Raw genomic sequence first — 12,501 nt, 5'->3', positions numbered from 1 at the left:
AGATATGTGCTTTAATATTTTTTAAATTAAAAATTTGTTAGATTTTAGTTTTTTTTTTTAATTTTTAATTTAGTTTAATTTTTTTAATTAAAGATATGTGTTAAAATTTTTAATTAATAATTTTCTTTATTAAACATTTTTTTTAGATTTTAATTTTTCTTTAATGTTTATGCATTAGCATAAAAAATCACAATATTTATAAATTTTGTTTAAAAATTATGTATGCGTGTACCAGATTTCTACTACGTAAGGGCCACATATCTCACCTTTAAATGCACATATGTATGTATGTATGTATGTACCATATGTATGTTTGTATTATAAGATTTATTTACTCAAATGTTTTTGTTTAATTAACGCTTCTTTTAACTTTTCGGTGTATAATTTGAACTTTTTGCAATTCTTCGACTATTTACATAGACCATATCTTTCTTCTATGCCATTTTTTATTCACTATTTTGTTTTTATTTCCTTTCATTTGCTTACAACGCACACTGGTTCTCAGCTACTAGGTATTATGCGATAATTTTTCATCTAAATATTTAGCTAAACACTCTTGGGTATATTTTCCGAAGATGCGTGCTAAAGTTTGCATATTAAGTCTGGCTTTCAATAATTTAAGGTGTTGTATCCACTTTCAAGACAGAGGAAAGGCGTTGGCACTATATTTAATAAATATATACAAATAATGTATGTACATTTATATTTTAGAAAGTGACGGCTTTACAAAAAAAATAGTATTTGTGAAAAAATTTACTTCAGGAGGCTTAAAAATCGAATTTATAATAAAATATTTATTCTTTCGCTCATTACCTGACAAATAATAAAATTGTATATTTAAAAATCGTGTGAAAATTTCAAGTTTCCTCAACGACATTGAAAAATAATCGTTTTTGACTTTTATCTACTTTTTTTTTGCTTAACCAAGCTATTTAAAAACACACCCTCGTAAGTTTGTAACAAAAAAGCACACACACATTTAGTTTTCATGTTTACTTGTTGCACGCTCTTTGTGCTTTGCGCCAACGTGGAGCGCTTTACGCTCAGCCAGCTACCTTTCGGTTGGCTCCCCAACCAGCAGTTGGGGTCTAACTAGCTGAAACGCAGTAAATTAGACAGTCTTCAAATCGCGTTCTTCGCTTGTAGACGGTTTAGTCTGTCACTTAATTGCCTAATCCTTATTTGCTGTGCGCGCGCTGTGTTCAACGTCTAAATAACAACAACAACTAACTTAGTAAACACTTGAGTGTGTGTAACGGTTGAGCTGTTGCCCTAAGAAAGATCAAAAAAGTGCCCTAAGTTGAATCACTTGGTAGTAGTAGTGCATTTGATTTCATTACATTTAATATTCATTATTCATTGGTCTTCACCACCACTTCGTCGCGCTTGTGCTCAGCTATTCCGTTGTGGAGCAACAAATAAACAAACGAACGATTATTGTATAAGTTTTTTTTGCACATAAAACGTGTTTTAGTTGCAATTAACGTTCGAAGCCGCAGTGATCGTCGTTGTGTGGCGCAGCCGGTAGAGACTTTGTCAGCGAGTCATACGTTTACGAGCAGATAATTTTGCGTGGTGGAGCGATTGAGAATCATCGCAAAGCGTTTATTCATAATTTAATTGTAAACTAAAACGCTTTTGAGTACAGCAGAAAATAGTTATTGTAACAGTCATGGCTTCTAAGCAGATTAGCAATGGCAACGGTAAAACGGTTGAGGGTAAGTAATGGAAGTGTTAACAAGCGAATATGAAGATGTGCGTCGGTCATTTTCACTATGTGTTGTTAACAGCCATCTGTCAGTTAAGTTCTGGTTAACTTAACCAAGACTGTTTTCGGTAAAGATCCGTTTTTTAATCAGTACTTATTTGATAGGAGGCTGGTAACCAGACATTGAGAAAACGGCCCTAATGAGCTTTCACAGCAATCGATTAAAAAAAGAACGAGAAAAAACATTAATTTAGACTAAACTGAAACTATAATACCCTTAATAGGTGTATTAACTTTCTTTTTTCTACCCGTGTGTTTGCTGTAAACAACCTTCAAATCGAATTAAGGTTAGCTGGATAGATATACAGACGGTCATAGTTAAATCGACTGAGCTCGCCACGTTGATCTTCTATATATGAATAGCGTTTATAACTATATTCGTGCGATTTTTTTCAAACTTGAACGTTTGTTTATGGAAGAAAAACATTTACTATAATTACATTATAATGTTATTCTTCTAAACTTTCTGGCAATTTATGGATTCGATCCCAATAGAATGGCGCCGGTTTGGCGACCAAGAATGAATCAAGCCAATTGTTTATATTTTGTTTTGATGTGAACGATAAATGGTAGACAGAAGGGGCAAGACACGGGCTGTAAAGCGAATGAGGCAAAACTTCCCAGTCGCTGATTTCCAAGCAGTTTGTCAGTCTTGCAATATGCTCACGCGTTGCAATGTTAGAAAATCATTACCCTGTGTCTGGTCGCTAATTCCGTTTGTCAATTTGATGATTTGGGTTTGGTAGGCGTCATGGATTTGGCTGGTTAACCAGGTTTAAAATATAATTTTTTGCATTCCCGGTTGTCATAATACAAGTAGATTCCGTCATAATACAAGTAGATTCAGTTTTGGTCACCAGCCAAATAGGCTGCGTTTTATAGCGTTCAAACACCATTCCTTGCTAGGCTTCTTGGTTTTAATTCAAATAACGTCCGATTTCATAGCCTTTTGAATATATCCGGCTTTTTAAAAGTTTTGAAACGGCTGCTTTATTATTATTCAGTGTAATCTCCAACAATCCTCCAATCTGTAGATCCCATCCCTGAAGTGAGAATCCAGAAGGTCTGCAAAATACGCTTCAACACCCGTTATGAGCTATTCGTTTGATGAAAAACGTTTGTTACGCATACATTTTTTGAGTTCTGGAAACAAATGGAAGTCGCTGCAGGCCAAATGTGGTGAATACGGTGGATGCCCTAACTATCCGAACTTTAATTCATGGATTTTAGCCATTGTCAAAATGCTCTTGTGACACGGTGCATTGTGCTGATGAAAAAGGACTTTTTTAACTGCAAACCGGGTCTTTTTCACAAATTTTTTCCTTCAACTGGTCCAAATGGTTGCAATAATATTCAGAACTAATTGGTTTACCATTTTGCAAGTAATTCACAAACAAATTTACTTTCGCATTCCAAAAAAACTGTTGCCATAACCTTCTTGGCCGATTTCCGCACACGAACTCGTTTCGAAGCCGAACAACCCAGTTCACACCACTCTTTAGCCGCTTGTTTTGATTCAGGATCATGGTGATAGAGCTTTTACTACATCTCTCTCAGTCATTCGACGATCTTCCAAAACCGTATCCTGTATTTTGGCTTTGATTTCTGGTGTTGATGCGCTTTTTGGACGTCCTTCACATGGGTCGTCTTCAAGGCTTGTATGTATATATATTATGTATTTATACTTATAATATTAATATAACATTTGCAGGGGTATTCTACAGCAAATATGTGATAACCTTTATTATTCACAACAGATGAGTAGATTTACCGGCAGATTTGTAATTATATTAAAAGATTGTTTTTTCATACATATCTACTAAAAAAAAAATACTGTATATTTATAATGTACTAAGTGTACTATACATATATGTATGTATAGTATCAACTCTTGTACAATCAAATCATTTTAGAGTCGTTCGACCTCTACGAAAAATTCTCACGTTTTTCTAATCAATACATTTAAACGCTATTTATGTATACCGCAATATGGCGTGGCATTGGGAAGGAGATAAGGTCGTCGTAAACGTAATTGATAATATACCTTTTATATTATATTATATATTTATGACTTTCAAATCAGCAGAAAGTTATCTCCAAGATTTCTTTAGACTTCAAGTAGCAAGTAGATAAGAATAAAAACTTCGATAAAAAAAATCATATTGGTTTACAAATAATAATAATAATAAAATGACTTGTTAATTATTCAAGTATTTTTTGTTTGAGTCTCCTTATTTTCACCTTCGATGGCGGAATTTCACAACTTTCCATTATTTCGTAATAAAATCCTAAAATTTTTTCAAAATAAAATCATTACGCGTGATCACGTAGTTCTGGAAAGTCGCCTCTTAAAGCGAAGGTCTGTTAGCTTTGAACTGGTAGTTCAATTTAAAATTACATTTTGCTAGGCAACATTGAAATATTTTTGATAGTATTGAGTTCTTGAAAGGTAAGTGACGCCTAGGGATAGGCTTTATTAGAGTGTATTACGGTTTTAAACTGCTTTAAGAGTGAAGCAGATCCTAGAAAATCGTAAAGATCACTGCTGCAAAATAATTATGAATGATACTTTCAATAAAAATTGTTTTCAATTTATAGCCTCATTCAAATTTATAAAATTATGGACGAAGATGCAAACTTAACGAAGCTACTGTTATTTTAGTTAAAATATTTTTGTCATTAACACATTTTGTTAAGTAATTAGGGTTTCAGCAATTTTTTTCTTTAAATCAACTACGTTGTGAGTGAAGTTTTAAGCGGCAAGTGTTCTATAGCGCCTACATGTATGCTTTATTTGCAAGTTGGCTTAAAAAATAACGATATTCGGGAATTAGGTGCTCAACTGTTTTGCTTTTTATACACTAAGCGCCAAAAGGAATCGTTAGACATTCTATAAATTGTATACTTTTTTCTATATAATATTATTTTATGCCACCTGTGAAGGGTATTATAGCTTCGGTGCAGCCGAAGTTAACGTTTTTTCTTGTTTTTAGTACAGTCTTCGGCTGTTTCGAATTAATTTTTCGCTTTGAAGCGATATTTTTTAACTTAAGTTTCTACGAAATAGTGAAATACATAATAAGCAGGCATAATCTGATTTCATAACTCAGTAATGAACTTAATGGTCATCATGAGGTCATACAAAAAACTAAAAAAGTACAGCTTAGACTTCAACCTTCTGTGTGCCTACGCCTGACTTTAACCTCAATCTTTTTTCTATTACTAAATCTGCGCGTAATTGCAACGCACTAAGCGCTTGATTTTTGCTTGTCATTTTCACGCATTTATTTACATAAGTATGTGTACGCGCCAGCTGTTTTAAGCAAGGGCGCAACACCGGAATCACTTTCCAATTCAAAATCTAACACACTAATACGTATGTATGTATGTATGCGCATTAATTAACTAGGCATTCACATTGTACTCTTACAAACTGTGTACTTATATTTCACGATCGCGCGATCACTTTGCATGACAGTGACAATGTCATTGCCAAGTGAGTAGAAACCTTTCACGAAAGCTTTTGTGAGCAACTTTTATGTTTAGCTGGTCATTTGTTCAAAGAATGCTAAAGCTTTACGCGAAATATTTTTTTATTGTAAATGGTGTGGCAGCATTGGAAAATTTTTAGAATATACAGACAAATGTATAACCTTACGTACATAGAAACATATGTGTTAGTTCCAATGCATTTGGAAGATTAACTTATATTTAAATATTATATTATACGAGGTATGACAATTAAGTAATGAGACTGATTCCATAAAAACCGTATATTAGAAAATTATTCTACAACTCTGCCATTCCCTTCAAAGTAGTCCCCTTAGGCAGCTATACAGCGATTCCAGCGCGTTTTCCATGCATCGTAACATTTCTGGAACGCTTCGACTGGGATGTCCGCGAGTATCCTCGTCACGGCCGTCTGGATGTCCGTAATCGACTCTAAATGGGTTTCTTTCACCACCAATTTTGTTTTAGGAAACAAAAAAAAAAAAAGGGAGAAGGGGAATTTCAAGGTCATAGGTTTAGCACAAGCGCGGCAATAAAATCAGTCTCATTACTTAATTGTCAAACCTCGTATGTCTGCGAAAAAATTATACTTAACCGTAAGAAAAATTTTAAATTAAAAAAATATTTTTTTAATTTTTCAAAAATTATTTTTTTTAATTTTTGTAAAATTTAAAAATTCAAATCGTGTACTTATATATGGTGAATGAAACTGATCGATGTCGAAATCAGAAATACATATCTTGTTGCTGTAATATACATAAGTATTCGAATATGGCGCTCTATGTCCATATTAGTAGCTTCATTCAAAAATTTCGCCAACATACTCAAGCGCATACATACAAACATCATAGTATGCATATACTATATATGTATAATTAGTATACAATGATTATGGCTATGTGAAATTATCGCGTGATTAATAAAACGTTTTCGCTCAGTTGCACAAGTTAATGTCGAGAGAGTTGCTCTCGAAACGATCGCAAGAGTGTACAGGTGTATGTATATATGCCGAGGTGTGTTAGCACGTGGTGACAATGCGTAAATATGGATAAAACATGTGCTTTAATGCATATTTATGTACTATGTACATATGTATTTACATAGTAGCTTATAAGCATGAGTATGCAGAAAAATGTTAGAACGCTGTAGACATGTGGGATATTTATTAAATAAATATAACTTTATATGGCAATAGTAAATTAAAAGTCACCTGTATAACTTCTCACAGTTCACCTGATAATTAATATAATTTGCTAATGATATTGATGCTTTTTCTATAGGTTAAAGTGAAAAACAAACCGCTTGATTCTGGAGAGCGTGCCAAACATCCGCTTGCAGCTCTCGTACTATTATATACGCATCTACTATATATTTGTATACATAAATATGTATATTTTTAGCATTATGTATATAAAAAAAAGATAAATAATTTAGTCGAGAGGCGTGAATTGCTTGTTTGAAGGCTTATAAGGGGGCGCGCCACTTATTTTCGCGCGCGCATATATTATTTGCACAGTTAATTGTGAGTGGAAACCTTTAATGACTTTTCAAATACTTGTAAAACTAAATGTGATGTTGTGGACTTGTGACTTCAGTCTTTTTTGCACAGAACCCTTTATAATATCGGGTAGTCGAAAAAGTCTTTTCGTATTTTTAATAAAACTTCAACTTATTTTTTTTTATATTTATACTAATAAATAAATGCACTATTTTGGTCGACCACTTTTTGCCATTTTACCGCTAGAGACATTACTCCATCAGTGTAAATCGAAATTTCGAAATTTTCAGAACGGAAGCGAGGGAGCCATTGTTGTGCTACACGACAACGTCTCCGTAAACTTCACAAATTTCATTGGTGGCTTGTTTTGCATTTTTCCTCTTTTATACAAAAATTTCAAAATATAGCGAATTTCTTTATTATTTTCACTAATTTTTGAACAGCTGTAACTTTATTTTAACTTTCCTAAATTTAATTTTTTTTGGTTAAATGAAGCTTGAAATCTCACCTTTCCAACACTATATGGTATGACACAGTGTGATTGATAGCATTGGAGATATACGATTGCAACGAGATCTATTGACATAATACGAAAAGACTTTTTCGACTACCCAAAATATACTTTATAGGATATCCGACGTTTCCTTCTGGGGGTTAAAATCTTGATGTTATTTTTGAGTCGTAAATACCTTATATATACCTTAAAAAAGCCTCGTTGCTTAGAACAATTGTTGACATTTCTATATTGCAACTGACGACTAACCGAATGTTTCCCGCAATACTATTATTATTTATTATCTGTTTAACAATTGTAATATCAGGTTGTTACGTAATATATTTTTGTTATTGATGTAAGTCATTACACAGCACTCGACTTACTTGTAAAACATAACGGTACATTATTTATAGCATTATATACAATATGATATGTGATAAGGTTGTTTGGGTAAACACTCGTAAATATCTAATTCGATATTCGTAAGTAGATATCTGTATGTATAAGCGATATATTTATATACAATTAGGTATGGCTATGTATTTGAAAGTCAATAATTGATATTAAATGAATACTTATGGTATATGTACATATAATATGTACATATTCATAGTCACAGCTAATAGATCCATCAAGCAATCAGCCTCATTTAAGCCCTTAAGTAAGGTAAATGAATGTGAATTGATCGTACAACTCACGCAAAAGTTAAAAAATCTCGAGGGGTGCAGATAAAAAATTTTCAAAAGAACTTCAATTCGAAATACTCGTAAATATAATAGAACCGAGTTATAAAAAATAATCAGTAATTCGCTTAGAACATTCGCTGAAACAGGTGCAATTTTTGAAAATTATAGAAGTAAGATATTATGTTCCAGTATATTTTGATTTTTTAGGTTATGTTTGCATGTGAGCTTCCAAGATTTTGGTTGAAAATCTAACGTTCAAAGATGGAAAAAAGTGACAATGAGTCGGATAACGCTTAGACATTAAAACAAAAAACTGGAAATTTTAATGTATTGGGATATTTACAGTAGATGATCTACACCTTTATGAACAAATGATCGATGGATTTTCTACAAATTTAGGCAACACCTTTTATTTTGGTTAACATTTTCATTTGAAGAGGCTTATTAAGTCCACTGTGAGACACATTATCCAATATATCATTACAGCCAGGTTTCCTAAAGCATATCGTAGACACTGACTTCAACTACATAGTTTAGAAAATGAATTATTTACTACACGAAATTATTATTTGACGTATTTCCTTCCGCATAGCGATAATGACAAGCCAGTGTTAAAAGTGTACTAAACACCTGTTTTTGATATTACCTAGGGGTCGACAACAAATAAAACTAAAGTCACAAGTCCACTAATAACTATGTACCTCATAAAGTTCTAAGTAAAAGCACTCTATGGCGTGTTGGACTCGAAAATTAATGAGAACTTCGACACACAATTAACTCTGGAAATTATCGTACCAACAACACCCTCCGCATGAATTTGTATTGTGCCGGTTGTGCCCCCCCAAAACTTGTCGATTCTCGCCGCTCTTTTAAAACCCTTGTACGGTTGAAAGTTTGCGCGATTTTCAAGCATTCGGCAGATAAATAGATACAAATATATGTACGATTGTTTAAGCATATGTAAATAAAAATAGATATATATTTAACATATATTAGTACAACACGTGCGATCGGCACGATCGGTGTGCTCTCAAGAGTCAAGCGCTTTGATTTTCCATTCAGTTTTTCAAACGCCGCGAATGCATCAGTTCGTTAGGTACACACTGGAAAAGCGTGTAGACGGAATATTTTTGAAAAAAATAATAATAATTTAAAGCACGTTGTGTTTTCGCCTTTCGGCAATTAAAGTGTTGAAATATTAAATAATTAATGTGAATTATTAATCATAGAATTAAATAATAAATTTGGCGTAAAATATAGAGGCACAAGCAGATTCATATATAGATCTAGGACAAAAAACATGTGAAAACATGCGCACAATTTTATGGTTAGAAAAAAGTTTTTGTGTTGATTGTTTTGATTTTTTGATACTTAATTAATTAAAAAAAATAAAATAAAGCTATTTCACCACAAAATGAAATGCTATTAACTAACAACTCTATTTCATGTTACAGAAGAGGAAACCGCACTCGAACACATTATCAAATCACTTGAGACTCCGACCATGAAGTGCGAGGGTACACATTTCGATTCCCATGTGCCGCACACGTTCGTCATCTTTGGCGCGTCGGTAAGTGAAACCTGCACACTTTAGCGCCTTAAAACCGCCATAAAACAAAAATGCCTGGTTTTCTTATTTACGCAGGGTGACTTGGCCAAGAAGAAGATCTACCCCACCTTGTGGTGGCTCTTCCGTGACAATTTGCTGCCGAAACCTACAAACTTCTGCGGTTATGCACGCTCAAAGCTCTCGATTGAGGAATTGCGCACAAAGTGTCATCCATACATGAAGGTAAGCGCAAACTAACGGTAAATTGGTATACATTACAGCATTACAATATAACACATTTCTTTTTATATGCTACTTAGGTGCAACCACACGAGCAGGCCAAGTATGAGGAGTTCTGGCAATGTCACGCCTATGCGGCGGGTGGCTATGATAAGCGCAGCGATTTTGTTGCCTTGAACGAACAATTAGAGCGTTTGGAGAACCATTCCAATAGTAATCGCATATTCTACTTGGCTTTGCCGCCATCCGTCTTCGAGCAGGTGACTGTGAATATTAAGGAAATTTGTCTATCACAACGGTGAGTAATACATGGACCCTTGTTATGTACATATGTATGTACATTCTAGCTTTCCCGGGTCGAAAACTGCCGTACGTTTTTCCGTCGTCAAAGTTTTTAAAACTAAACACAAATGTCGCAAGTGATCCAGCGAAAATCAGAAGTTCGAACCCTTGTCTCTTCCTTGTTGAGTCTTTCTGCAAATAATTCCACAAGATCTTCGTTTCTGAAGTTGTTTCGTGTCACCTATTCGATCGACTGAAACTGAAACATCTTGGCGGTCATATCTACGGTGAAACGGACAAGCAAGAATTGAGGTAGTTTATTTTTCAAGAGTACGAACTTCTGAAGTTCATTGAGGGTAGAACTTAGTAAAGGTCCAATTTTATTTAAAGTTTTATCGCTTGGGAACCCCGTTCCAATGAAATATTTCCGAATACCAGAAACCATCTTTCCCATCTTTAAGTCAATGAAAAACCGTATTCGTATGTTGAGCTCCCAACACTAAACTTCTTTTTTTCTATTTCTTTTAGCGGCTGGAGTCGTGTTATTATCGAAAAGCCCTTCGGTCGCGACGATGTCACATCAAAGAAGCTGAGCGATCACCTCGCCTCGCTCTTCCATGAGGAACAACTCTACCGCATTGATCATTATTTGGGTAAAGAGATGGTGCAGAACCTCATGACCATACGTTTCGCCAATAAAATACTTAACTCAACATGGAATCGCGAGAATATTGCATCGGTGCTCATCACATTCAAGGAACCATTCGGCACACAGGGACGCGGCGGTTATTTCGATGAATTCGGCATCATACGCGACGTCATGCAAAACCATCTGCTGCAGATATTGTCACTAGTCGCCATGGAGAAGCCAACTTCCTGCCAACCCGATGACATACGCGATGAAAAAGTTAAGGTACTGAAAAGCATTCCAGCACTTACATTGGACGACATGGTTTTGGGACAATATGTCGGCAATCCAGAGGGTGAAGGTGAAGCGCGCGAGGGTTATCTTGATGATCCCACCGTTTCCAATGATTCCAATACGCCCACCTTTGCACAGGGTGTCCTACGTATCAACAATGAACGTTGGGAGGGTGTGCCGTTCATTTTACGTTGCGGCAAAGCGCTGAACGAACGCAAAGCTGTAGTGCGCATACAATATCGCGATGTGCCCGGTGATATCTTTGAGGGTAACAGCAAACGCAATGAATTGGTCATACGTGTGCAGCCCGGCGAAGCTCTGTACTTCAAAATGATGACCAAGAGCCCTGGCATTACATTCGATATGGAGGAGACTGAACTGGACCTCACCTATGAGCATCGCTACAAGGACTCCTATCTGCCGGATGCGTATGAACGTTTGATTTTGGATGTATTCTGCGGCTCGCAAATGCATTTCGTGCGTTCAGATGAGTTGCACGAGGCATGGCGTATTTTCACGCCAGTCCTGCATGAGATCGAAAATACTAAAGTGAAACCCATACCTTATGTGTTTGGCACTCGCGGCCCCAAGGAGGCTGATCAGAAGACGTCGGAGAACAACTTCAAATATTACGGGTCTTACAAGTGGCATGGAAAGAAGTAGAGGAGATGTCATTGAGCCAATAACAATACAAATGCATACAAAAGACAAACAAAACACCGAAGCAATTGTTTAAACTAATTAAAAATGGTTGTGTAAGAGTAGTTATACATATGTACAGTTAGAATACATATATGTGTGTACATATACTCGTAGCTTTTAAATGATGATGTAATGAATGGATTGTGCGATAAAAACACTGACTTTTGTACATGTTCAGTGCAAATACGATATATTTTATAATATATAACTTAAGTATACGGAGCAATGGATTTATAAATAAGTTTATAAGTAAATTTTTGAAAAAAAAAATACAAACAGAATAATTTATAGTATTTTTTCGGCTGTGAGAACCGAGCTTTGCACATTGATGTTAAAAAGGTATTAAAATTTTCTTTCTCTCGTTCGGTGATGCAAAGGCAGAGTTGATTTTGGCGATCGATTTTTACACCAAAATGAATTCTAAGGTCTTTGTACTTAAAGGCACTCAAGAAGAGAGCACATGGGTTTTGCTCGACGAATGCGGACTTCAATGCTAAATTACTTACTTAGTCCTAAGCTTGGACTCAGTGATTGTCTGTTGCCTATAAGATCTGGTTCGTGTTGCTCTAGCTCACGATTTAGTCTCCTAATAATTAGCAAGATGAGCTTAGTAGCCGTATCCTTCTGTCTATGTGTAATACCCGAACTAGTCCTTCTGTTTTTAGATATCGATCTGAAGAAATTTTGCACACGTCTTTTTCTCTACAGGAAGCTACTTTGAACCGTCGATATCGAGCCACTATGCATACAGTATATCTGCTATACAAACTGAACGACTAAAATTAAGTTCTTATATCGAAAACACTTTCATTTGAAAAAATATCCTCACAACATTGGCAAGGATTATT

At 35.0% G+C, this 12,501-nt stretch overlaps 2 protein-coding genes across 3 annotated transcripts in view; one reads left to right on the top strand and one right to left on the bottom strand.

The window, feature by feature from the left end:
- LOC105231968 (serine/threonine-protein kinase PAK mbt) overlaps positions 1-12,501 on the bottom strand; it is a 34,712-nt gene that overhangs the window by 13,320 nt on the left and 8,891 nt on the right. The gene's annotated exons all lie outside the window — the stretch shown is intronic.
- LOC105231966 (glucose-6-phosphate 1-dehydrogenase) lies at positions 1,116-11,883 on the top strand. Of its 2 annotated transcripts, none has more exons than XM_049455922.1 (5): positions 1,116-1,718; positions 9,413-9,528; positions 9,604-9,750; positions 9,828-10,045; positions 10,558-11,883. In XM_049455922.1, exons 1-5 carry the CDS (start codon positions 1,673-1,675, stop codon positions 11,612-11,614), a joined length of 1,584 nt encoding a protein of 527 aa, XP_049311879.1. In that variant the 5' UTR covers positions 1,116-1,672; the 3' UTR covers positions 11,615-11,883. The 2 variants fall into 2 exon arrangements, with proteins under 2 accessions (XP_049311879.1, XP_049311880.1); XM_049455923.1 differs by lacking the exon at positions 1,116-1,718 and adding an exon at positions 9,062-9,285.

Source organism: Bactrocera dorsalis, chromosome 4 (genome assembly GCF_023373825.1).
Source record: "Bactrocera dorsalis isolate Fly_Bdor chromosome 4, ASM2337382v1, whole genome shotgun sequence".
Taxonomy (NCBI): domain Eukaryota; kingdom Metazoa; phylum Arthropoda; class Insecta; order Diptera; family Tephritidae; genus Bactrocera; species Bactrocera dorsalis.
The sequence above is the reverse complement of the archived record's forward strand: the minus strand, read 5'-3'. Positions and strand labels throughout refer to the sequence as shown.